At 35.6% G+C, this 27,588-nt stretch overlaps 1 protein-coding gene across 2 annotated transcripts in view; it reads right to left on the bottom strand.

The window, feature by feature from the left end:
- The window catches only part of DNAJC10 (DnaJ heat shock protein family (Hsp40) member C10), a 57,266-nt gene extending 30,970 nt beyond the window's left edge, over positions 1-26,296 (bottom strand). Inside the window, exons 1-10 of one of the 2 annotated variants that reach the window (XM_032856070.1) lie at positions 25,159-26,296; positions 24,087-24,436; positions 22,338-22,503; positions 21,026-21,076; positions 9,820-9,902; positions 9,446-9,577; positions 8,799-8,892; positions 7,675-7,752; positions 3,597-3,640; positions 2,546-2,683 (exon numbers count right to left, since the gene is read on the bottom strand). In XM_032856070.1, the coding sequence (XP_032711961.1) occupies positions 2,546-2,683; positions 3,597-3,640; positions 7,675-7,752; positions 8,799-8,892; positions 9,446-9,577; positions 9,820-9,902; positions 21,026-21,076; positions 22,338-22,503; positions 24,087-24,290 (990 nt within the window). In that variant the 5' untranslated portion in view covers positions 24,291-24,436; positions 25,159-26,296. The remainder of the gene's footprint in view (positions 1-2,545; positions 2,684-3,596; positions 3,641-7,674; positions 7,753-8,798; positions 8,893-9,445; positions 9,578-9,819; positions 9,903-21,025; positions 21,077-22,337; positions 22,504-24,086; positions 24,437-25,158) is intronic. The other variant, XM_032856071.1, reaches the window with a different exon arrangement.
- Between the last annotated feature and the right edge of the window lie 1,292 nt (positions 26,297-27,588).

Raw genomic sequence — 27,588 nt, 5'->3', positions numbered from 1 at the left:
GGCTCTCTGCTCAGCTGGGAGCCTGTTTCCCTCTCTCTCTGCCTGCCTCTCTGCCTACTTGTGATCTCTCTCTCTCTGTCAAATAAATAAATAAAAAACCTTTAAAAAAAAAATGCTGTTGTAAATAATACATCCCAAAACAATGAGGCCGTACTATGATGATTCACTATACTGTGTGCGCATTTATTAAATAAGTGAATTTTATTGATTTTTCTTCCCAATTATGCAGTACAATTTTGTCCACAATAAGGGCTTGGTAAATAAATGTTTGCTGAATATACTGACTGGGATAGAGGGAAGAGACGGATCTTCTCAGATGAATATCAAGTATTATAATTGGAATTTACCTGGGAAAGAGAATGTTTAAGGAAGACATAAACTACATATGGCATACAAATAAATGAACTCACATTTCAACAAAACTACTGAGCAGAAGACACTGCCACTGGAATAAACAAGGCAGGATTTGCCAACAGCGAAAATGGAACTGGCTTTGAGAGATAACCAAGATGTTTATATTAGACCATACCTTTACTCACCCAATTTAGTTTGAGGCAGACCAACATATGTTTTACTTTTCTAAAAACCTGAATGCTTTTAGGAGTGATAAGGACCGTTTAAATTTCTCACTCTCTGTTATTACACTTCCAGTATCACTCATTTATGTCTCCTAAGATTGCATCTGAGTTTGCAATTTTGTATCAAAAAGCAGAAAGACCTCACTAAAATATGAGATTGTAGTACTGAAGCTAAGAACCTATATGAAGGGACTAGGCATGCTCATGAACTGTGGCACAACATAAACAGAAATTCCTATAGGGGCAATCTGGCAAAACAAACTGAAATTAAAATTGCCATGGCTAGGGACGCCTGGGTGGCTCAGTTGGTTAAGCAGCTGCCTTCGGCTCAGGTCATGATCTCAGCGTCCTGGGATCGAGTCCCACATCGGGCTTCTTGCTCATCAGGGAGCCTGCTTCTCCCTCTGCCTCTGCCTGCCATTCTGTCTGCCTGTGCTCGCTCTCTCTCTCTCTCTGGCAAATAAATAAATAAAATCTTAAAAAAAAAAAAAATTAAAAAAAAAAAATAAATAAAAAAATTGCCATGGCTATTTCATCTACACAGGTAACTAAAGAGCACAAAAATGAACAAACAACACTGTTCATTATATTACTTATAAAAACCAAGAAAAAAGTAGGTAACTTTAATATCAAGAGAGGACTGATTTAATTAACTATGTCACATTTAATGGATGGATTGTTACTTAGGGATTGTTGGTTTATCCATTTAAGTGTTATTTATCTCTAGCATATAGTATATAATATACATAGGCACTATATATAGTGTCCACTTACATGCCAGATAATCTTCTAGGGAGTTAAGATATAACAGTAAAAAAATTCAAACTTAAAAATGTACTGTGGGAGAAAAATAAAAATACAAAGATAATATATTAGTGTATACTATAAGGGGATAAATGCTCTAGTAGCAGTGGAAGTGGATTTTAGAAAAGATTTTAATGACAGAGTCACAGATTCTCCTGATACAAGTTATAGAATATGAGAAAAAGAAGAGTTAAGAATGACCGAAAGGTATTTGACCTGAATGATAAAGGATGGATTTTTTTTATCAACTGAAATAGAGAAAACTGTGAGTAGAGCAGATTTATGGGAGGATATTAGCAGTATAGGTACAGATATCTAAGTTTGAAAAAAAATCAGTTCATATCCCAGGGGAGATGTCAAATAGGCAGTGGAGCATGTATGCAGGTCTGGAGTGGAGGTCAGAGGTATGGGCCACAGATAAAAGTGCAAAGTTTTCAGCATGAAGTCATAAGTGCACATGTATGTATGCAGAGATCTGGAAGAATATTTGTCAAGATTTGATGGTGCTTATCTACGGGTGGTTTGGTTTTAGAAGAATTTTGATCTCTCTATACATTTCTATACCCACACATGAACTTCTGTAGTGATTATGTGTTACCTTTGTCGACATCAAGAAAGCAGAATTAAAATACAGAAATAAAACTAATGACACTTTGTCTTAATTTATTATTGTCTTTTGAAGTTCCCTAGGGACCTATCTAATATCCCATTATTTATCTTAGCTCCTTGATAACTAGCTTGAACCTCAGTGTCCTCATTCATAAAATTAGGGAGGTGAACTATACAGTAGATTGCCAAACTGAGTTTATTACCAGAATTAACAGAGTGGTTTAAAAAAACAAATACGAGTCCCAGTCAAACATACAAATGATCTATATTTTAACATTAGAAAATACACATATAAAATGGAAACCAATGAAAATTCATAGAACCTAAGAATGTTTTCCATACTGCTGGGTTGTAAAGTGCAATGGTTTCTACCACTGTAAAATAATCCTTATAGCAGAACTTACCATTAAACAGAATCCCAGAAATTAAATACTTGTTCTAAATATCAAATGTTTATTATAAGTGGATTCATTTCCTTGTTACTGTTTACAAAATGATGTATAATGTTTGAATGTATGTTTTCACATATATATAAAGAAATTAGTAACTCATACCAAAACACTGCTTTTCTCTTTGTTACTTAAAGTGGCTCCAGGAGGAAAATAGGCAGTAGTACTTGTTGTAATATCCAAACTTTTACAAAGGTTGTCCTGGGTGGCACAGTCCATCCATCCTACATTAACAAGACCATCCTATAGTGGAAAGAAACAACAACAATAACAAAAACAGGTCACATGTTAAGTAAAAGAGAAAGTTAAAGGAATTTAGTTTTATTTAGAAAACCCCAATTTAGAAAGAGCAAGTTAAAGGAATTTAGTTTTATTTAGAAAACCCCAACTTTTCTACTTAAAATTTTTTTTTTTTTTTAAATATTTTATTTATTTATTTGAGAGAGACACAGTGAGAGAGAGCATGAGCGAGGAGAAGGTCAGAGAGAAGCAGACTCCCCGTGGAGCTGGGAGCCCGATGCGGGACTCGATCCCGGACTCCGGAGTCATGACCTGAGACGAAGGCAGTCGTCCAACCAACTGAGCCACCCAGGCGTCCCTCTACTTAAAATTTTTTAAGAAAGTTTACTCAAATAATAAATGACAAGATTTGAATTACATGATTAATAAAGTTGGTCTAATAGATATAAAAATTCTACCTAACATACATAGAAAACATATTTTTGAGTACACATAGATCCTTCACAATTTTCCTAACTGATAAACTTCCAGGCAGCAAAGGGAGCTCCTACAGTGTTAAAGTATCAACAACATACAGATTATATTCCCAACCATAATGTGATGAGAGCTAAGCATACAACAAAATAACAATATAGCAAAAACAGTAAGAAATAAAGTTTGGAGGGACACAAACACTTATATACACCTCTTTGATTAAAGAGAAATTCAGTTAGGTTAGATATTTAGAAGTGAGTGACAATGAAAGGACCACATGTCAAAATTCTAATTAGGAAGAAAAGTTTTATAGCTATGAATACATTTATCAAAAAACAAAATTTACAAATAAGTGTTTAAGGAACTACGAAGAAATATTTAGAATCAATTCTCAAATGTCTTTAATACGGTGATACAGTTTTACAAAATAATTGATGCTTACCAACATGCCACTGAGCCTGAGTTGTGTCTGTGAAGTCAAACAATCTAGCGAGGAAAAAAATTGTAACACAATTTTAGCTTTATTAAGTCTGTACTTTATTTTGCCTTTCACCCCAAACTAACACAGTGATTCTAAGGCAACTGACTGGACTCCACTGGTAAATGTCCATACATGCTGACACACACGCACACATGTGTGCACACATTTTCCCATTCTCTCCCTAGTTTCCCAGGATTTCTAGCTAAAGGTAATCTCTTTACAATGATCCTCTTAAATCTCTGCTCCTATCAACAATCCCCTTGATCTAAGAAATCTCATGATTTTGGAGAAATAAAATGTAATGGCTCTATTTGATAAAAATATATAAAGAACCTTTAAATTTAAAATACAACAGTCTTTTTTAATTAATTTAAATTTTAATTCCAGTAGTTAACATACAGTGTTAGTTTCAGGTGTACAATATAGGGATTCAACAATTCTATACATTACAGTGCTCTTCATGGCAAGTGTATTCTTTAATCTCCATTACTTTATTCACCCATCTCCACACTCACCTTCCCTCTGGTAACCACTAGTTTGTTCTCTATACTTCAGAGTCTATTTCTTGGTTTGCCTCTTTTTTCCTCTTTCTTAAATTCCATGTGTGAAATCATATGGTATTTGTCTTTTTTTCACTGACTTATTTCACTTAGGATTATAGTCTCTAAATCCATCCATGCTGTTGCCAATGACAAGATTTCATTATTTTTTTTTTTAGGCTGAATATTCCATTATATACCATAATTCCACTTCTTTATCCATTCATCTATTGATGGACACTTGGGCTGCTTCCATAATTTGGATATTATAATTAATGCTGCAATCAACACAGGGAGATATGTATCTTTTTCAACTAGTGTTTTCATATTCTTTGGGTAATTACCCAGGAGAGGAATTACTGGATCATATGATAGCTCTATTTTCAACTTTTTGAGGAACCTCCATATTGCTATAGTGACTGCATCAGTTTGCATTCCCACCAAAAAGCGCACAATAGTTCCTTTTTCACCACATCCTCATCCACACCTGTTGTTTCCTGTTTTTGATTTTAGTCATTCTGATAGGTGTGAGGTGTGAGATGCTCAACATAACTCATCATCTTTTCATGTGTGTTGGTCATCTGTGTGTCTTCTTTGGTGAAATGTCGATTCATGTCTCCTCCCCATTTGCAAACTGGATTATTTGTGTTTGTTGAGTTACTTATGTTCTTTAATATTTTCTTCTCCCATTCTATATATTGTCTTTTAGTTTTGTTGTTTCCTTTGCTGGGCAGGTTTTTATTTTGATGTAATCCCAATAGTTTACTTTTGCTTTTGTTTTCCTTGCCTCAGGAGGCATGTCTAGAAAAATGTTGTGGCTGATAGAGAAATTACTGCCTGTGCTCTCTTCTAGAATTTTTATGGTTTCAGGTCTTACTTTTAGGGCCTTACTTCATTTTATTTTTGTTAATGGTGTAAGAAAGTGGTCCAATTTTCCCAACAGTATTTGTTGAAGGGACTTTTTTCCCACTACATATTCTTCCTCTTTTGTAGATTAATTAACCACAAAGCACGGCTTTATTTTTGGACTCTCTATGCTTTTCTCTTGATCTATGTGTCTATTTTTGTGCTAGTAGCATACTGTTTTGATTACTATAGGTTTGTAGGAAATCTTGCAATCTGGGATTGTTATACCTCCAGTTTTGTTCTTTTTCAAGGTTGCCTTGCTATATGGGATTTTTCCAGCTCTAAACAAATTTTAGGATTATTTGTTCTATTTCTGCAAAAAATGCTGTTGGTATTTTGATAGGGTTTGTAGTAAATCTACAGATTGGATTTGGATAGCATGGAGATTTTTAACAATATTTGTTCTTCCAATCCATGAGCATGGAATGGTATCTTTCCATTTATTTGCACTGTTTTCAGTTTCTTTCATCATGTTCTATAGTTTCATAGTACACGTCTTTTACCTTTTTGGCTAAGTTTATTCTTAAGTATTTCACTACTCTTGGTGCAATTCTAAATAGGATGATTTTCTTAATTTTTCTTTCTGCTGCTTCATTATTAGGGTATAGAAATGCAACAGGTTTCTGTATATTGATTTTGCACCCTGCAACTTTACTGAATTCATTTATCAGTGCTAATATTCAGTGGAGTCTTTAGGGTTTCCTATATTGAATATCATGTTACTTGCAAATAGTGACTATTTACTGATCACTATTACTATTTACTATTTACTGATCTAGATGCCTTTTCTTTTTCTTGTCTGACTACTGTGGCTAGGACTTCCAGTACTAGGACTTCCAGTACTACACTGAATAAAGTGGTGAGAGTGGACATTCTTGTCTTGGCCCTGATCTTAGGAGAAAAGCTTTTAGTTTGTCACCACTGAGTATCATGTTAGCTGTAGATTAGTATACAGCCTTTATTATGTTGAGGTATGTTCTTTCTAAACCTACTTTGTTCATGAATGAATGCTGTACTTTGTCAAATGCTTTTTCTGCATCTACTGAAACGATCATATGGTTTTTATTTTTTCTTTTGTTGATATAAAGTATCACACTGATTGATTTGCTAATGAACCATCCTTGCATCCCAGAATTCAATCCCACTTCATTATGATAAATGAATTTTTAATGTATTGTTAGAGATTTTTGTATCTATGTATCTATGTTCATCAGAGATATTAGCCTATAGTTTTTTATTTTTTGGTAGCATCTTCTGGTTTTGGTATCAGGGTAATGCTGGCCTCCAAGAATGAATATAGAAGCTTTCCTTCATAAAATATGATATAGTTTTAAAATAACTTCATCATTTTCATGAAAATGCTAGGATACAATCAGACATATTTAGAAGCAAGGGAACTGTAGCACCATAGAGCTTTTAAAGATATGTAAAAACAATCTACCTGGGGTAAAAAGTAAAAAAAAGTCAGAAAGTTTAAAGTTTTCTTAATGTGTGGAAAGAACAGAAATCTGTGCATTAGATCAAAATGAAACAAAATCCGTCAATGATAGCCTAATTTAAGGGTTATTTTTGCTTGAAGGCAATACCTTCCTAAGATGGGCCTTACAGCATAGGGGTGAGTGGCTGATTTTAGCTGAAGGTAATTTGTTCTCAGTACAGTAGCATGAAGCTGACAGGTAAAGTCTGGGTTAAAGACCCATGTTGGAATTAAACATATGAAAATGTATTAATGAATTGGGGTATTCTGTAATAATGGTGCTGATTTTTAACCAATCTCATTGTTTGAATAGAGTTTAATAGTTTGTGGTTTGGTACCCAGAGTACTGAATTTTCTAACTAATTTACTGGTAAAAAGTTTCCTAGAAATGGAAAATTGTCATCTTCAAATATTTTATGAGGCAACATGCATACATTTTTGATATGTTAAGTATGAGACAAAGTCCATAATACCAAAAAATTATTATTTTGGGAGGGTTACATCTGTCAACAACTAATTATTTTTGCAAACTGCCAAATATATCTGTGGTTATCTGAATGTACTATTTATAATGAGAATAATTAAGTTGAAAAACTGGTCCACCAAACAAAATCATAAATGAAATAAATGAAATCTTAACAAATTAGTAATCTATAACTTATGTGTAAATTAACAAATAATGTTAAGTATTCATTAAATGAAAAATTGTAACTAGATATGAACTGTAGCTTGAAGTACTGAATAATCAATTATAGTAGCATACTTAAGACTGACAGCTAGTCAAAAGGTACAAACTCCGTGTTATAAGATTAACAGGTTCTGGGAATGTGATGTACAGCATGGTGATAATAACTGATATTACTGTATCATACACCTGAAAACTGCTAAGAGAGTAGATTTTAAATATTCTTACCATGAAAAAGAAATGGTATTTATGGGACAGAAATGCAGTGTTAGCTAATGCTATGGTGGTAATCATTTTGCAATATGTAAGTGTATCAACAGGTTGTATACCAAGAAGGTACATTATGTTATATGACAACTTTATCTCAATTAAAAAAAGTAAAAATTAAATATCTTGGTTTCTTCATCATTATAAAATAACAAATAAAATTACCTCCTCCTTTGGAACAAAAAGTGATCAGCCAGCCAACACCAGCAGCAAAAGCAGTTTGTATGGAGTTAACAAAATTCCCTTGAAAGAAAATTAAGCAAATTTCTGATTATCTATTACTGGAATTCAGGAATTCATAAAAATCCTCTTGAAGCATATCAAATTCCTACACTGACTTTCCATTGTTTTCATCATCTCAAATCTTAGTTCATTACTGCATTGAGAAATTGGTAACTAAAACTGATAACTAAGGCCCCTGTGATCTGAGCTTTGTCTACCCATTCAGCTAGCTGTGTTTTTCCCCCTACTATTCCACCTGCTGCCCATCTTTTTGTTAGATTTATGGCAAAGTAATGCCAGTTTCTAAAGTTCACAGTGCTCTTTGAAGGCTTCCTCTTCATTTTCATGACAGATTGGGTCTGACTTCATCAAGAAGCATCTTCTAATCCTTCCAGTTTTCCTCATCTGAGTTCTTTTATATCCTTCATGTTTCCCTAAGACTGCCTCTACCATAATAGTTACTACATTGCATTAATGGTTTACTAATGCCTTCCTTGCTAAAACAATGAGGCCCTTGAAAGAAGGATTACATATTACTGCAGCCCTAATATTTAACACAGTTCCAGAGACATTACTTGTATTCAGTGAATGATGTGAACATCTTACTAGATATGAATACTATCATTTCATGGGTATCACAGAGCATAACCCACCTAAAGTCACTTGATGCATTAAAAGTCTTTTTTTAGAGGAAAGAGTTTTTAAACTTTAAAATTACACTGGATCAGGAATTGACTGCCTGATAAGGTACACTTATGAAAGCAGTAAAACACGTGGTTAACTAAACATTGTACTCTGAAAGCTGCCATTACACCTAGCATCACACTGTATTCATTTCCCACATCCTAACTGCTTTAGTTTCTATACAAATCTGATTCACTTGTTAAATACCAACTATTTAGCAGAGGTCAGAAAAATGACAAAATTCCCTTCTTTTTTAAAAGCATGGAAAATATAGCTTAAAAATTTCAATATTATGACCAACGTGTTAACACTATTACTGAAAAAAAATTAAAATACCAAAATCAAAGTATCCTTGAAAATCAAAGAAATGAAAATAAAATTACCTGTCCATAATTCTGTCACGGTGCTTCTAACATGCTGCATGGCAAAACTCACTAAACTTTCCTTTGATCTGTCACCATGATATTTCACTGCAGCCTTTTTTTTTTAATAAAAAGAAAAACATCTTTTATTGTTTTTTTTAAAAACTCAGTAGGAATAATACCAAATGCTTTCAACTTTACCTTATTTTGAATACAATAAGATTTCTCTCTCAATTCTACTTCCAAACGATATACTGCAGATCTTGATTGTATAGATTCCACAAAAGACATTTTAACAACACTATTTATAATAGTTTTCTAGTTTGTTTTTTCATTAGAAAAAAAAGGAGCTATCAGAACTTTATATTCAATGAGACAATACAGGTAAAATATTTTGCGAACTATAAAGTACAATATGCATAATGGTTCAGTTAAGACAGACACCAATGGTAAACATTTAATTTTGAAATAAAGAAAGGTCAAAGTAATGGCATTTAAATTATTCACAATATAATCCAAAATGTTTATTATGACTAGAGTCTAGTTAGATGGCACCTAAAATCATATTTAAAAATCAAAACATTCTAAAAAATCATGTATTGTGTTCTCACTAGTATTTTCCTTGTCATAAAGTTCCAAATTTAAAAAATGCCAACTTTATCCCTTACCATTCCAGACCTAAAAATGAAGAGGCTGGGATAACTGTTGACTCCCTTCATTCGGCAAAGCATTCTATCATCACCACAGTTAACAGCACCAATTCGAAGTAATCCATCCACTTCTTTAGCAAAGTCTCTCCACTAGTAAGAAAAAAGAGTAAGTATTTCCCTGATAAGGTAATTTTTCTTTCCTTGAACACTCGTCAAGCTACACATTCTTAAAGGAGAGTATTTTTTTATCAAATAAAACCATACACATATGAAAGTATTTGATAATTGATAGTTATCATTACTATTAGTAGAAAAAAGTCCTAATATATTAAAAAAAACACTCGACAGATCAGAATAAAATTTTAACAATCAAGATGTAAAAAAATACATACTGTGGGAGCTAAATCATGGCAGTGCGAACATCCTGGGGAGTAAAAGTTCACAAACCAAAGTTCTCCAGAATTAACAGCAGCATCTAAAGCATATAAAACCAAAACAACTTAGAATTATTTGCTAAAGGTTTGTGCATATTTTAGTTAAAATTCTGTTGTAGTCATACATCTTCCATACTACCTTTGTTATTTTCTGTGCAAGTTTTTCTATAAAAAGAGAACATGTTACAGTTGACCCTTGAACAACATGGGCTTGGATTTTTTTCTGATACAGTAATGTACATGTATTTTCTCTTCCTTATGATTTTAATAATTTTTCCTCCAGTTTACTATTAAGAATAACAGTATATAACATATATACAAAACATGTGTTAATCAACTGTTATGTTACTACAAGGCTTCTAGTCAACAGAAGGCTATTAGTAGTTATGTTTGGGAAAGTCAACTGGGTGGGAGGCCAGTGCCCCAACCCCTGCACTGTTCAACAGTCAACTGTGTATCAACTGTCAAACTAACAATATTGCAAAAAACCCTCCTTTGGGCACATACTTGACTAAAGAGCAACCCTAAGCTGCAAGACACACTTGTCACCATGAAGCTCTGAGAAGATGTGGCATAAGGAATCAGCAGTCAAACCTCATACAGAAGTTTGTGTGGATAAGAGAAATAAATGAAGAGGAGAAACAGTGAGAGAGCTGGAAATTTAAGTTCATCTACTAACTGCAGAACAGGTTAAATACCTGGGTCAATCAGTTCTGACAGCTACTTCAAATTTTCAAAGAATGAAGACAACTACACAATACAGTAAGGACTGTGGAGATTAAATTTAATCTTTGTCCTTAAATAAGTCATTTACCTAAACTCTTTTATTAGAAAAACATTAGATCAAGGTTTTTAACAGTTTAAAACACAAATATATATTTGCTAATATAATGGATCTGAATATCACATCATATCTAGTCAATAATCTATTATGCATTATAATCTATAAAATAACCAGATGTAAACTCTTAAGAAGAGAACATAAACAGTAAATTTCTTTGACCCCAGCAGTAACAACATTGTTTTAGAAATATCTCCTAAAGCAAGGGAAACAAAAGCAAAAATAAACTATTGGGATTACATCAGAATAAAAAGCTTTTGCACAGCAAAGAAAACCATCAACAAAAAAAGGAACCTCCTAAATCAGAGAAGATAAATACATAAGAAGTTTATACAATCCAATACCAAAAACCCCACATAATCTCATTAAAACTGTACAGGGCATCTGTATATTTTTCCAAAGAAGATATACAGATGTATGTAAAAGATGCTTAACATCACTAAACATCAGAGAAAAGCAAATCATAACCACTATTAATATCACTTTACATCTGTCAGAATAGCTAGAATCAAGAAGAAACAACAACAACTGGCAAGGATGTACAGAGAATGGGACACTTGTGCACTGTGGATGAGAGTGTAAATTGTTATGGGGAGGTTCCTCAAAAAAATAAATATAGAACTAACATATGATCCAATAATTTCACTGGGTATTTACCTAGAAAAAAAACAAAAAACTAAGTTGAAAGATAACATGCACCTTTATGTTTACTGCAGCATTATTTATAATAGCCAAGATATGAAAGCAGCCCAAGTGTCCACTGACAGATTAATAGATTAAAAATGTGGTATATATACAATGGAATATTAGCCATAAAAAGATCCTGCCATTTGTGACAATAAAGATGGACCTACAAGGTTATTATGCTAAGTGAAATAAGTCAAAGAAAAACAAACACCATATGATTTCACTTATATGTGAAACCTAAAAAACAGTACAGATGAATAAGTAAACAAAAAGTAGAATCAGACATATAAGTACAAACTGATGGTTCCCAGTGGGGAGGAATGTGTGGGGAAAGAGCAAAATGGTAAGGGAAGTGGGAGTTACCAGCTCCCAGTTATGGAATAAATAAGTCACAGGAATAAAAGATACAGAGAATACAGTCTGTGGTATTATAACAGCATTGACAGTGACAGATGGCAGCTACACTGGTAATGAACACAGCACACCTACAGAGCTGTTGAGTCACTATGTTGTACACCTGAAACTAATGTAACATAGTGTGTCAACTCTACTCAGTAAACAACTCAATGTTTACTTTCAATTTCAAGACACATGGATCTGTAGAGAGAAGTTAATCTGTACATTACTGGTAAAGCATATAATTTAGGATTTTATCAGCTATTCCCTGGCAATGTTTAGAAAGTCTGACCAACAGATCATTCTATCTAAGTGGCTAAAATAATTGACACATAAACTTGGACCACCAACTGGTAATAATTTAGGTAAAATTTTTTTATAAACTCAGTGAAGACTCTAACAGAAATAGGGTTATTTCATTAGCTATAAATAAGAAATGAGATGGGTATTTATATAAAAAGAGATAAAGAAATGATTAGACAAAATAGGACTGATCATAAGTCTTAAAGTATGACATATGACAAATCTGAATGGCATTTAAATTGAAACAAAACTGTTCACAGTGAAAAAATGTCCTTTTGGTACTTTGTTTTCACATAGCACTTTTAACATATTTATACAGTTCCCACTGCTGCTGAGTAAAATTAAAAATATTCTTAATGCTCTGTTATTGACGCTCAACGTTTTTACAAAACCCAGCAACACAGAATAAAACAAGTATATTTCAGAATGCAACTTTTAGCTTCTAAATTCTACAATTACAGTAATGTCCACTGATATCCACACAACTACAGCTAACAACTTGTTAGCCTAGAAAAATGTAACAATAGGATGAGTCATAAACACGTGTGGTAACAGAGATCAAAGAGTTAAGAGCACAAAATACTAAGAGAAAACTAAATGTACAAGTGGTAACAGAGATCGAAGAGTTAAGAGCATAAATTACTGAGTAAGACAAAACTAAACGTAAAAGTATAGGGAATACAGTCAATAAGACAATTGATGAGTAACTCTAATGCTAACAGGTTCATTTCATTTAAGAAAAAAAGAGCAGCACAAGCATGGGCTTTAAGATGAACCAGAGTTGAGTGTATGCCCTATCTCTGGTACTGTGTCAGTCAGGAAAGGTTATGCTATAGTAAACAAGTGATTCCAATTATGTCATGGGCTGACAATAAAGGTTTATTTCTACCATCTTTTATATGTCTATATTGAGTTGGCTGCAACTCTCCATATCATTTCACCATTGACCCCTGGCCGGTGGAGCAGGCTCTATTTTCAACAACGCTATTTCTCCTGACAGAGCAAAATGGTGAACCACATGTTGGCTCTTAAAAGCTTCTGCCCAGAAGTGACACATATTACTTCTGTTCACATTTCACTGGCCAAAGCAAGTCACATGGTCATGCCCGAGTTCTACAGAGTCAGATGTATAATTCTCCATCACAGAGAAGGAGAAACAATCAACATGGATGAATATAGTAAAATATACCACAAATACCTAATAGCTGAACTTAGGCATGTTATTTTTTTTCCCCTCAAATGCAGTTTGTAATTTCTGGGGAAAAAAAACCCTAGTATCAATATTGATGTTTGTTGTGAAGATTAGGTATGTTAAATGTTAATTGCCTGGAACTGATGCTCACAAATTAAAGCAATGTTTTATTATTCTCTTCCACTTACCTACAAAACATTCTTATAATACGACCACTTATTATTTGAAAGAACTTTGTCGTAATAACTCACAAAGAGGTAGCACAGGACTTGCTGGCAGACAGCACAGTTGTGAAATCAACAGCTCCATGAAACTGCACATTAAAAAATTTTTTTGCTACAATTTTTGTCCCTCAGAATGAAGCCTGTTAAGAGGATGTTTATTTATTCATTGATTCATTTTAGTTATTGAGAAATAACTCATTCCCTGATGTGATTATTATGGAAAAAAATTAGAAAATTTAGAGTATTAAAGGAAGTTTGTGTTATTATTCCCAATGGTAGAATTTAATCTTTCTTGCCCCAAGGAAAAGGGTTTCAAAAAAAGTCTTATCAATGGGAAGCAATCCAGTATAGCTCCTATTCCTGAGATTCCCCAAAACCTTACTAAGGATCCAGTTATTGCACACTCCTGCAAACATGGCCCAGAATGTTGAGAAGTTCACCCTATGCAGGCTGTGCTTTGTATCATTTCAACACTGAATGGGTTTTGTTAGATGCCTTTACCTCTTGTATTAACTAGATATGTCTGCTTCATAATTACAAGAATTACAATTCATAATCGTTAATTGAAATTAACAATAACTACTCTCCAAAAGAAGAGTTTTCTGACAAATAATTGAACAAAATCCTAGATTTTACTTTGTTAGATGATGGGGATTTAAGAAAAAAAGAAAAAAAAAAAGAGGCAGAGGTGCTGTGAGCTCCTTCGCAATTTCTTGAGTTTGTCTTCAAAAGGATGCCTGTATTATGTAAGTACTATTCAGAATGACTAGTAAAAGTGAGATGTCCTCTGCTTTTGCAGATACTGTCTAGAATTTGCTTATAATGACTAATAATCTACTTTTCTGTGACACATAAAAAGCCAGTATGAACCATGCTTAGTAGGAAGGATGAGAACCTTAAGTGGAGTTTACTAATCAGATTTTCTCTTCTGTACTATAAACACTCTAGAGGTTCAGTACTGATAAAAGTGAACTATGTAATTAGCACTAACTCTCCGACAACAACTGCAAAATTGGACAAAATATAAGACTTCTGCTGAAAGCATCAGACATTTACCAATACAGTGAAGAACTAGAGGGCCAAAGCATGGAAGGAGGTGGAAATCACAACGCCGGCGTTTTCAAGAAAAGGTAGTTGATTGGCAAGAAAGTGAGCAGAACTTTCAATACATTCATGAGGCTAGAGGGACAAAAATAGAGTACAGGGCAAATCTAAGAAAGGGTCCTCTAAATAAAGATGAACTGGAAAGTGACCAGTCCTCTCAAAATCCAAAGCTCGGCTTTTGAATCATTTCAGTCTCTGGATAAAACTGATCTGAGGTTGTTAGTGACCTCAGCCAGAAGAAAGCATAACTCCTCTCTGGGAAAAGAGAACAACACAATTTTAAAATATCTTTGCAATGATATGCATAGTTATACAACAACAGAACTAAGTAACACAAACCAACAGAAATAACCAGTAATAGAAAGAAATACACAACCAAGTAGGTCAATGTGATATTTACACAAGTACAAATTGATACCATCTTGCTTCAGCTTCTTCAATTAAAACATCTGGATCAGCTTGTTTCAGCCCAGTTACAGAGTACCTTCAGAGATCAGATACCATGGTGCCAACTATGCACTGAACCTATCAGTATTAGCTTATTATTCCCAAAAAATGATCTCTAAGGTTTTGTGGCTATATTTTTAACTACTCTTTGGGGGTGGTACATGAATTATTAGCAGTTTTTAATAACTGTTCCATAGTGACACATCTGAAAATGTCTGAACCCATATGCAATATAACCATCAGGAAAATCTCTCATTCTGGGTCACTCCATTAATTGGTCAGTTTTCAAGTTCTGTTCAGTTCTTCCAATTCTATCTCTGATTCCAGTTTTCTGCCCTACTGGTCCCCAAACACTCACTGGCAAACTAGCTGATGAGAGGTAATAAGAGCCATAGAGGAAAGCTATAGGTTCATATAACTACATTCAGTGGAGTTATGATTCTCTAGCTTGTGATATGAGTAGCAGTTCTGTCTACCAAAAATCCAAAAAAAAAAAAAAAAATCAAATTTTTCCAATTTTCTTTGTATAAAAGACACGCCTTTTTACTTTAAGAACTTGTTCAAGTGTTCATGTATAAGACTACTGACAAAATGCACTGAATATCTTTGTAGGCCTAAGCTCACCAACAGGATAGAGAAAATAAGTGCAGTTCTTGGTCAGAAGAAACTGTTCAAAATCAAGCGACTATTAGACATCTTTGATAATGATAATGTGTGAGAAACACTATATGCATTATTTTTTTGCAGCTAGTATGCTATTTTTATTTTCTAAATTAAATGAGATTATAATAGAACAAAATAAAATTGAAATTTGAGGTAAAATATTTATTTGAAATAGAGAGAATAAACCTATTTTATTACACCTGCACAGCCTTTGAAAGTAAGAATCTAATCCAATAGTTAAAATTTTCTAAAATGCAATGGAAGATTTTAATAGAACTGTTATTTTTACATCCATTTTCACATAAATGAAAGTCAAAATAAATCTGCTTCCAAAATAACTACAGTTAACCAAAACTCTGAAATCCAAAAGCTCCAAAACTGGGAATTTATGCGCAAGTTTGCAGCAAGCTCTCATGGCATCCAAACCTGTCCTGAACTGTTCTGGGGCCACTTATCATTCATTCTTTTCTCTTTCTTTCTTGTGTACATACTTACACATTTACTCTGCAGAAATATTAATGTTTTAGAAAAAAGTATACTGCCCCACATTCTGTGAAGAACATTATTTAATCCACAGTGTACTGATGAAAAGTGATAAAATGAAACTTCACTAGAGTTGGAGGCTGGAATGAGGAGCCATACCTCTCAGCATCAATTACAGTAAGAACTGTCAATTATAAACCCCAACAGAATCATTATTAACAGAAAAGAATGATCAGGGCGCCTGGGTGGCTCAGTGGGTTAAAGCCTCTGCCTTCGGCTCGGGTCATGATCCCAGGGTCCTGGGATCAAGCCCCGCATGGGGCTCTCTGCTTGGCGGGGAGCCTGCTTCCTCCTTTCTCTCTCTGCCTGCCCTTCTGCCTACTTGTGATCTGTCTGTCAAATAAATAAATAAAATCTTAAAAAAAAAAAAAAGAAAAGAATGATTAATTATAGTCTGTAGATCTGCCAATTAAACTGTTGTCACCCTGAACTCTTGTTTCCTCCAATGGATTTTCATTCAGAACAACCCTTCCCAATTTCCTCCTTTTTCCCCATAAAGTAACATTCGTCTCTGCTGTTTGTTAGACTTGCCTATGTTTTTGTCCTACCTTGCATGTCCCAAACTGTAATTCCCTGCTATTCTTGAATAAACCCTTTCTTTTCCTGGTAAAATATCCTGTTTTCAGGTTGATATTATTTGGCGATCAGACATGGGCTTCAGGCAAGACCCCAACAACTATGAGACAGGTGAAAAGCAGATGCTGGTACCCATAGAGTCAACTGAGCTAACTACTTCCTTACAACTCTGTAATCTGAGGTTAGGTTTTTTTCCTGGATTTCGAGTTCTGTTCTCTGCATTTTGAGCTCTCCAGGCTTTATTCAGGATCTGTTTTAAGGCTTTCTTCTTCTTGAGAGTACTCATTGGGCCTTTGGTCCAACTCTTCTTTGGAACCAGACTGTTTCTGTTGGAACTGCGCTGGCCTTTGGTTCAATTTCTTTTTGGGACCAGACCTTTTCTATAGGGACTATTCTTGTTGGGACTGTACAGGCTTTTAGTATGATTCCTTCTGGAACCAGACTATTCCTACTGGAACTGTTCTGTTTAGGAATTTTTCTTTATGCTTTAGGAAAAAAACTCTAAGAAATGGGGTACTAGTCATCAAAATGCTTTGAGGGTGTCTGTACTTCTAGGACTTGAGCTGGTTTTATGTTTAAAAACTATGGTCCATCCCTAAGCATATTTCTAAGTAAATGGACCCACTTAACTAAATTTAATTTTAGAACTTCAGTGACCATTATGGTGAACTTTGGATCTCCCCAAACTTACTTTCCTTAAAACTGAACTGGACAGACATGGCTCTACAGTTGTTGAAACTGAATGGGATTCCTGTATTACCTGGTATTTTGAAGCATCTGACCTTTACCAGAAACCTAAAATTGCCTCTGCAAAATACAATTTTTATACTAAATGAGGCGAACAATTAAAAAAAGACTAAAAGGCTTCCAAGGGCTCCTTTCCCCCTCCCCAATCTCGCCTCAGAATGTGTACAGCCCCCCACGCTCAGGCCCCACCTCCACTGTCATCATCCTCCTTCCCTACTACACACCTCTATCTCCACCTCCCTCAGGCCCTCGGTTTCCTCATTTGAATTTTCTAACTGCACTTCTCTGAGTTATTTGGAACCTCTCCCTGCTCCCATCTCTCCTGAACCTACTAAACCTGCCCCATTAGAGACTTCTGAGAATCCAAATAAACCCCAAATTTCTTAGGTTCCCTGGACTAAAGCTGAATTACAAGCCATAGTTAGAGTTTCCTAAAGTGAGTGACGACCCCCATAGGTCTGCTGAAGATTTTAGCATAGTTATTCAAACTTACCAACCTGGTCTCTCAGATATTTTTCAGTTAGTCTACATGCTTGTTCATGAGGGCCAGGCCAAACGCTGGATGAAATCAGCCCAGGGCGAACATCCTGAAAGGGATTCTGAGAAACAGACTCTGAACTTTTGGCAAGATGTTAGAACACTCGGCTATAAACCTCCACTGAGCAATTACAGCAGCCTTTCCTAAGCCTGTTGCCTGGAATAGAATTCAGGCTTGCACACAAAAGCCTGATGGAGCCTGTTCATGATTATTACAATCAACTTCAAATTATCTTTAAAGAAAATTCTTATCTTACTGTGCATGCTGAATCCAGACAGGTAGCATTTAACTTTATGTTTATTACAAGCTGAACCCGGGTCTCTTTTAGTTAAAAGAACCAAGACAAAATGGGAAACTATGTCCACTACAGATTAAATTTGGCAAACCAGCTTGCTCACACCCTAAATGAGTCACCTGAAAGACAAACCACTAAAATTCTTAATTTTCAACCCCAGCAAATGAAAGCCGCTAAGCAAAACCAAAACCCCATAGTGTCTGCTGTTGTTGAAAAGAGCCAGGACATTGGATAAAAGACTGTTACCCTCTTAAGTGCTTCAGATGTCTTTAGTCCTCTAGACACCTTTCCAATGCCTTCCTAATTCCCAGTGATAGGGATCCAAGGAACTACCCAGGCATCTTCCCAATCTTCCCACTTAATTAGCTTGGAAAAACTACTTGTTTTTCCCTGTCCTTGACACCAGAGCTATAGTCTTTGTGCTCTACCTCACTGCTATAAAGTCAACTTGCCCCCAGAGTACTGAAACAGTTCAAATAGTGTGGGTCTCTAATCAACCTCAACAGCTTCCTAGCTCTGAACCTATTCCCTTTTGTCTCGGGTCTTTAAGAAATATCCACCTTTATCTCCTTAGTTCTGCCACCCCTTTCATTTACCAGATTGACATTTCTTAGAAAAACATTATGCCAGAACAAGGGCTACGTTTTGAATTCAGGTAGGCTTCAGTGGATCCCGAACTTCCCCCCCAACTCTGAAGCTAATCTCTAATTGCAAGGTTTTCTTGGACTGACTGGACACTGCTGAAAGTGGATTCCAAACTTTTCTTCTAGCTCAACTTCTATATGCTTTACTAAAAAAAAGGACACACCTGACCCTACTATTTGGAAAGAGTGGATAGACACAGCTTTTGGGACTTTAAAGAAAAACCTTGTAAAGCCCCTAATAAATGCTTTTAGACATCCAACTTCCCTTTTTCCTCTTTGTATGTGAGAGAGAAGGGAAGGCTTTGTCTGCGTTTTCCAAACCTCTACAACAGGGGGAAACCTCTTCTTTTGATTACGTTTTTTGGAAATAGCCTCATCATGATCCTGTGATCAAATTAATCCTTTACTTGTTTTTTTCTGAAGGGTTAGAAGGTGGAGAATTCATAAGCTCTTCTTTCATCTGATGTGTTATCTGACTCTGGAACTCTTATCCAAATTCATGGTCTTTGAATTTGCAACCTTACAGGTTGTATGGTTAGATAACATTTGTTTCTAAAAGTTCTTTTGAGATAACAATACTGTTTTAATACATCTTTGAGGTTTTGTTATTTTTTGCAACAAATTCATTAGCTATTGCTTCACATATACTTGCACTGTACTGTCCCAAATGCACTTTGTAAATTCGGTGTGCTCTTGCAGTACTCACTGATTGGCTTTCATGGCCACCTAAGTGGGGATTTCCAAGAGGCATCCATAACTCTGGGTTTGCTTCTATTGGGAGAACCTTTCTCTCTTTTGTTGGAGTAAGTGCCAATAAATATTTTCAGTTAGTTAATTTTTTTTTTTTTTAAGATTTTATTTATTTGACAGAGAGAGATCACAAGTAGGCAGAGTGGCAGGCAGAGAAAGAAGAGGAAGCAGGCTCCTGGAGGAGCAGAGAGTCCGATGAGGGGCTCGATCCCAGGACCCTGAGATCATGATCTGAGCCGAAGGCTGAGGCTTTAACCCACTGAGCCACCCAGGTGCCCCAGTTAGTTACTTTCTGATCTAGGGTCTTGGTTTAGAACCCTCATAAAATCTGGATTTAGGTTACTACTTCTGTTTTGCACGATGTATTTTAAGCTTTGTATTTTGTTACCTGGCAAACTTTTGTAAAAATCACGTACCCAGTAAGGAGATGATCTCCAATGCTTACAATCTTGATAAATAGGAACAATACAGGAGAAATACCTAACCTTCCTTGTTATTCAAATGTGACCATAAATGGTTTCTAACTACTATGTACTTTCCTTGAAGTAGGATATGTGGACCAGAAAAGGTCCTTCCTGGCACTGAGGAACAAAACCATTAAATATGGAAATCCTGGCTCTTGATCAGAGATACTTTTGGATAAAGATCTTGACCAAAAAGGGGGAAATGTGGGACAACCTCATTAAAGTAGACTGGGAAAGTTGAAAAGGGGAGGCACACCACTCAAAGTCAATTACAGAAAGAACTGTCAAATGAAGATCCTAACAAAAGAATCATCAACAGGAAAAAACGATCAATTACAGGCCAAATAGGAAAAGATGGACATTGAATTTTCTATGAGAAATTGACTACCCCGCAAATCAGCTAAAAACTGTTATCACTTTGAATTCTTGCTTTTCTCTAATGGACTCTCTTTCAGAACAACCTCTCCCAACTTCCTTCTCCATAAGATAAAAGTTCCTTTTATTTGCAGGACTTGCCTATGGTTTTACCGTAGCTTGCATGTCCTGAGTAACAATTTTCTGCTATTCCTGAATAAACCTATTTTTTCTGGTAAAATAACTATTTTATTTTGAAAGTTAAAAATACTCACTACCATGTTAAAACAAAACAAAAAAAAAAATTCTGAATTCCAAATATATCTGTCCTTAAGAGTTTTAGGTAAAAGAGTGGTCTTGGACTAGTTTTAGAAAACCACATGATCATGAACTTACCAAATTCTCTTCTATCCAGTGTTATGATTTCAGGATCATCATCATAAATACCTAATTTAAAAGTAAAAATTATAAATTAATAGTTCATCATAAAAATAAATTACCACAGAAAAATAGGTTACTTACTCTTGTTTTTTCATCAAAAATCAGATTACTATACTAAATCTCAAAGTTGAAGAATGTCCAAAAATGGAGAGTAAATAATACCACTCGTGATGCACCTGAAGTTATAAAAAAACAAAAAAATATCCATTTCCTGATAGGGACTCTTATAGTTGTGCACAGGAGTTCCTAATATTCCCATGATTTCATCTCCACAGAAAACTTCTATTATTTTTTAATTGTTTATTTTGTAATAATTATAGACTCAAAGGAAGTTGTAAAAATAGCAGACCTCTATGTACCCTTCCCTTAGTTTCCCCTAATGGTGACTTATGTAGTTTTAATAAAATATCAAAACTAGGAAATTGACACTGATCTGTTACTCTTAACTAGACTACAGACCTTACTTCCTTCTCAGATTACATGGTTTTTTAAATAAATGGTATCACTAAAATATTTTTTAATAGTCTTAGAATTTTTATAGTAGAGATCGACTTATTTAGTAAATATAAATTGTCATAATTAAAATCAATGTGAGAAAATTCCTTACTATGTGAAATATAAAAATAATACTAGTGATGGATAAAGACCAGGTGTTGGCAAACTTTTTCTGCAGAGGCCAGTTAAATAGGCTTTGTGGAATGTGTAGTTTCTGTCATAACTATTCAACTCTGCTCCCAAAGTGAAAGAAGCCAAAGACAATATGTAAATAAATGAGCCTGATTTTACTCTCATAATTATCATGGTCTCATAATTCTATGATTAATAAAGCTCTATTTATAAAAGGAGGTGGCAGGCCAGATTTAGCCTGTGAAACCTAGATTGCTGACATCTGATACACCCTACTGCACTGTAGTGATTATAAATGAAAATACTATTTTGGAAAAAAAAAAAAGTCAGTCTTGAGAAAAAAATACTCCAATATGAATTTTAAGTATTTATGTGGTCTACTACAAAAGATTATCTCAGTTCTTAGCCTGCATTTCAGGAGAATTAAAAATGTAGAGAAATGCTGGGCAAGTGAATGCTCCCTCTTGCCTTGATACCTGTGTTTATTTTACTTCCCCTCCCCTCCTTTGGAATCCCGCTCCAATGTTATATTAAAAAAGCGACACATATTAACTACTAAGCTTAGTAGTAAAACAAAATTACTTTTCAAAATGTACTCAAATAAAAACAATATTTCATACAGAGTATCTTATCATCTTACCAAAATCATAACGATAATAATTCCAGCTTTCATACTGGCCTCCTTCTTGATTATCTGCAAATCCCTTTTCTCCGTATTTGTCATACTTTTTCCGCAGATCTTCATCTTTGAGTACTTCATATGCTCTATTTATTTTTAAAAAATCACTATGTGCGTTTGGGTTATTCTATTAAAAATATTAGATATAACATTTGTTTTAGGTATGTGATCAAGTCTCTTCAAAGCCTATATGAAGATTTAATTTAATCTTAAGATTTCTGGGAGAAAAATAAGGAGGAGATGACATGAAATGTGTTATCACAGGTTAAAATAAGAAAGTATTTCTAAAGAACTACAATCTTCCAAAGAAAAAAAAGAATAAGGAAAGTAACAGAGAAATGAGAATTGATGCCTCCAAAGGCTGACAGATATGGTTTTACAGTATGTCATTCCTTCTAAGAAATGCAACTGAGAAAAACTAAACCTTAGAAACATTCAAATTTGTAAATATTATGCTACCTCTAAAACAATTACAAAGAAATTTGTTGGTTATTTTTCCATTTGAGGCAAAAGCAACATATTAACTAAAAACCACCCCAAAACAAAAAACAAAAGGTATGTGCCCCAATCCACCAGATAATTAAATGGGACTGATACCAGAATAAAACTCAAAACTGGATTAGAAATGTTCCTCATTTGTTACTGTTGCACAGAACTGGTTTCTAAGGAATGCTTTCATCTAAATAATAATTAGCTATAAAAGGACTACCATCTTTCATACAGAAACTTAAAAAATCATGTTCTGTAATTTTTAAAAGAAAAATATGAAAAATAAAAATTCTAAATAGAGTGCAGATCTCCGGAAAGATAACTAACAAGAGTTCTACTGCTGAGCTGTATGCAATGAAAATAAAATAACGCTATTTAAAAACTTCTACATAGGAAACAGAAAATTACAAACCATATCTTTCTTCCTGATAAGCCGAATCTCATTAAAAAGTTACAGAAATTACTAAAAATACTCTAAGTATTAAAACATTTTATTTTGAAAAAAATGACATTATTGAATACAAATCAAATATTTATGATGGGAATTAACTGGATTTGGCTGTTCTTAAGTTTTAATTTGAAGTAATTTCTGATTCTGGTCTGGAATTCGTATGTGGGAGAAAACAGTAAAAGATGAAGCATGGTCTTATTAGCTCCTACTGCCATTTTTAGCAAGAACGTTTCAAGTTCTAAGGAAATAATTTTTCTGTTACTTTTTTTTTTAAGATTTTATGTATTTATTTGTTAGACAGAGAGAAAACATGCATAAGCAGGGGGAGTAGCAGGCAGAGGGAGAAGTAGGATCCCTATTAAGCAAGAAGCCAGACGTGGGACTCAATTCCAGGACCCTGGGATCTTGATCTGAGCCAAAGGCAGAAGTTTAACCAACTGATCCCACCCAGGTGTCCCTTACCTAACTTACTTTATTAAAAAAACTACTTAAACTACTCCACAACATTTTTCTTGGCTTTGGAATTAATACCTGTAATGGACCTGTTGTAAATTAGTTTTAAATTAAGAGGGAATTAAATTTTTGGTATCAGCATTCCTTCACATTGTTCTCAACTAGAATATTTTGCTGCTTCTTAGTACAAAAACTGAACTGTGATTTTTGACATGATTTTTCTTAACCATGTGAGCACTTATTTAAAATTTAAATATGTATCAAAACTTTACTAAAATATATTAATTAGAGATATTTAAAAAGAAAATTTTACCTACCGGGTTTTTATCAGGATGTAGCTTCAATGCCAATTTCTTGAAAGCTTGTCTTATTTCTCTACTGCTTGCAGTTTTGGATACTCCAAGTAAACTGTAAAAATCCTGATCTGTGCCCACTAAAACGGCCATATATACTATTAGAAAACAAAGAATGATGCTTTTCAAGTCTCTGACATAGTCATTTTTATTTAACCAGACTTCCATTCTTTTTCTTATACAAGTTAGGATTTAAGTGAACATTAAAATACACTGCTGGTTCCAGCTGATATAATATGCAAGTTGGAGAAGTTCTGTTCACATTACTCCAAGAGTGCATCAAGCATCATGAAATTGTCTCCCAAAATGTCAATCTAAAGAGAGGAAACCAGGTAGTTAAAAATACATTTTAAAAAATAGCACTAACACTATTGAATAACATGACCAGTAATAGTCTCCATTCAGTGGCATATCACCATTGAGGACCCAGACTCTATCTTTTGGGGGCCCCTTCACTGCTTCCCTCTGCAATTTGTGAAACTACTCAAGAAAGGAGATAAAAGTAAAAGGTAGTATGTAGTTGTAGCTAGCTAGAACACTTTAAAAACAAACAAATTCAACTATTTGCTCTGATCAGCACCAGAACACAAGGTTGGGAAAAAGCGGTTTCCTTTCCTTTGCTATCTAGCTTAAGAACTGCTCTTTTGTAATATCATTTCCTTTTTAACTACTTTTTTTTTTTTTTTTTTGGCCACTTAAGTCTACACCGGTTTCATTTTAATCAGATTTCACTTATAGGAAATATCCTTTGGAGGGGCTAGAAGGAAATATTTTTCATAGAATCCTTTTTCATAGAATTCTCCCAAGAATGGCATGAATTTATATTGTTTTAAGAGACAACATACTTGGTATGGCCGTTTTTTCCTAAGTTTTCTCAAAAAGTGCTTACACTATACATAGAGACTACTTTATACAAATAGCAGAATAATAACTAGAAGTGTAATTTTATTGCAAAGTTTCCGTTTGAGATAAATATAGAAAAAAAGAAAAAAAAAAAAACCAGAAGAGAAGGAATCACTTATTTTGACATGCTCACCTGTAAAGGGTAAATAAGTTCCACTTCATCAGATCACAAAAGATCTCAAACTGCTTTGAAAAAACTAACTTTAGCATTCTCAATTTTTCCTTTCTTCATTTAATTCTAAATGTCTATTTCTAAACTTTCTTACCTGCGAATGGTCTTGGGCTCATTCCTAACTCCTCCATTTCATGCAACCAAAACATACCTTTGTAAAGTATGGTGATGGAGAGTAACAAATAGCCAGACTAGAAAGCAAGACTAGAGAGAAATAGAGAACATATTCCTAAACACCACTTTGGGATAGGTGGTGTTCCCTGCCTAGCGGTCGTTCTCAGCGTGGGTGTGGCTTACTTGATCAGTGCCAAGCTTCGGGGACAGGTGGAAGCTGCAGGTATAATGCAATACGAAGGCTTTCTAGCTGCCATCACTCCAGAATGGGATGCGGGAGAGGGGAAAGATGGGAGCCATTGCGTGAAAAAAACTATTAAGTGATGCTGGTGTATGAAGTCTCCGGCCGGACATGGGAGAGAAGAGCCTGAGTAACTGAGGCTTAAGTGAGAAACTGGAGTTAAAAGCAGGGAACCGAGGTCGGAAGGAGGGTGACGAAGTAGGTAATCGGGTAAAGATGGGGAGCGAGAACACAATAAACCGGCCGCAGGGGCGGAGGAGAGGGAAAGGGAGATTGAGGTGCACAGGCATTTCTCTCGCCCTTCCTGGAGAGCCCACGCCGCCGCCGGCTCCGGCTGAGCCCCGGGCCCCGGCCCATGCCCACCTCGGTGTAGCGGGGTCGCTTCCTGCAGCTACTCCCCCATCCTCAAGTCCCGGCGGCGGACCCCACCCGACCGAGCGCAAGGTGTGCCCGCGCGAACGAAGCACGCCCTCTCCGACCGCCGGGCCGCCGCGCTCGGGATGGGGGAGGACAAGCCGCACCCGCAGCAACGAGCGCGGCAGCTCCAGTCAGCTCCTCGCGCCCGGGTCCCCACGGCGAACCGGGGCGGGGCCTGGCGCGGGGCACTGTGGGAAAGGCGTGGGGGACGCGGCCTGGGAGGACCTGCGGCAGGCTCTGCGGGTGCGACGGCAGCAAGGTGGGAAGGGCGGTGTAGGTTTAGGTTGACGTGGCCGTCTGCGTGGAATCCGGCTCCGGCTCCGGCTCCGGCTCCAACCCCGACCTAAGAAACCCGCTCAACCCTAGAAGCCCGCGCCCCCCACCAAAGCGGCTGGCGCACGCGGCGAGCCGGACGTAGGAAGACAGAACCCGCCCCTTCCTGCTCCAGTTGCTAGGGCGACGGAGAAACCCAGAGGGCACGATTAGGCGTTCAATTTCCGTGTAGCTCTGTTCTTAAAGGGAAGGCAGCGTTGTGAAGCATTTTTCTGTTGGTGGGTAGGTGTGACAGAGAAGGAAAATTCTGTGAGAAAAGGGTAGGTTGGCCAAAGTGACACTAATTAGAGTGGCAGGCTGAAGAGGAAACTTGGGAGAAACAAGAATATGTGTGTGTGTGTGTGTGTGTGTGTGTGAACAAACATTTGAGGATTCTACAGTATTGTCTGGTTTCCTAGTCACCCAACCTAGAAACTAGAGAGTTAGCCATATTTCTCTCTCTCACTTTTACATTTAAATGATATGGTACAAAAACTGCATTTTTGACCTCCGGCAACATAGAACAGTTGAAGTAGCTACATTTGCCATTATCAAGAGGAAAAAAAAGAAAAAACATTATGAGGATACCTGCTTAGAACATTAACCCTACCATGAAATAAGTCATAATTGGTATGAATTTCTTGGGTAGTAAATCAAATGTAAGCTTATAAAAAACTGATGACTGTATGGAATCCATAGCTGAACTTATATATCGCAAGAAGGAGGAGGAAGTAGGTTAACAAAAGCAGAAAAATTAGAAGAGTCTAATATAGTAGTAAATATGTGCTAGGAACTGGTCTAAGCACACATGTATTAATTCAGTCCTCCAAATAATCTCATAGTGACTATTCCTCAACTGTGAAATGGGTATAATGAGGTAAATATGTGATAGACCTGGGAATCACACTTAAGCAGCCTGGCTCCAAAGACTGTCGTACTAATCATTATGCCACACTGTGTGAACCAACAAAATCTTTAAGCTGGAAAGCAAAACAGAACACTGGAGAATCAAGCAGGGACCAGATCACAGTGGGTTTTACACTATGATGAAAACATAGACTTCATCTTTTTGGTGATGAAAAAACTACTTAAAGCTTTTAAGTAAGGGACTGAGATTGTATTTGAAGCTATTGGAAAGTGAATCCAAAGGGAACCAGATCAGAAAGGAAGAGCAGTTAGGGGAATGCTAGAGAAAGTAAATTTGGCAGGAGATGGTGACTGGTTGGATATTAGAAAGAAAGAAGAGGAAGGATCTAAGGTTACTTCTGGTTTAGGTAACTGAGTACATCCCCTGAAATGAGAAACTC

The sequence above is a fragment of the Lontra canadensis genome, unplaced genomic scaffold (genome assembly GCF_010015895.1).
Source record: "Lontra canadensis isolate GAN:19392208 unplaced genomic scaffold, GSC_riverotter_1.0 scaffold11, whole genome shotgun sequence".
NCBI classification, from domain to species: domain Eukaryota; kingdom Metazoa; phylum Chordata; class Mammalia; order Carnivora; family Mustelidae; genus Lontra; species Lontra canadensis.
Note: the sequence above shows the minus strand (reverse complement) of the source record. Positions and strands in the feature narration are given on the sequence as shown.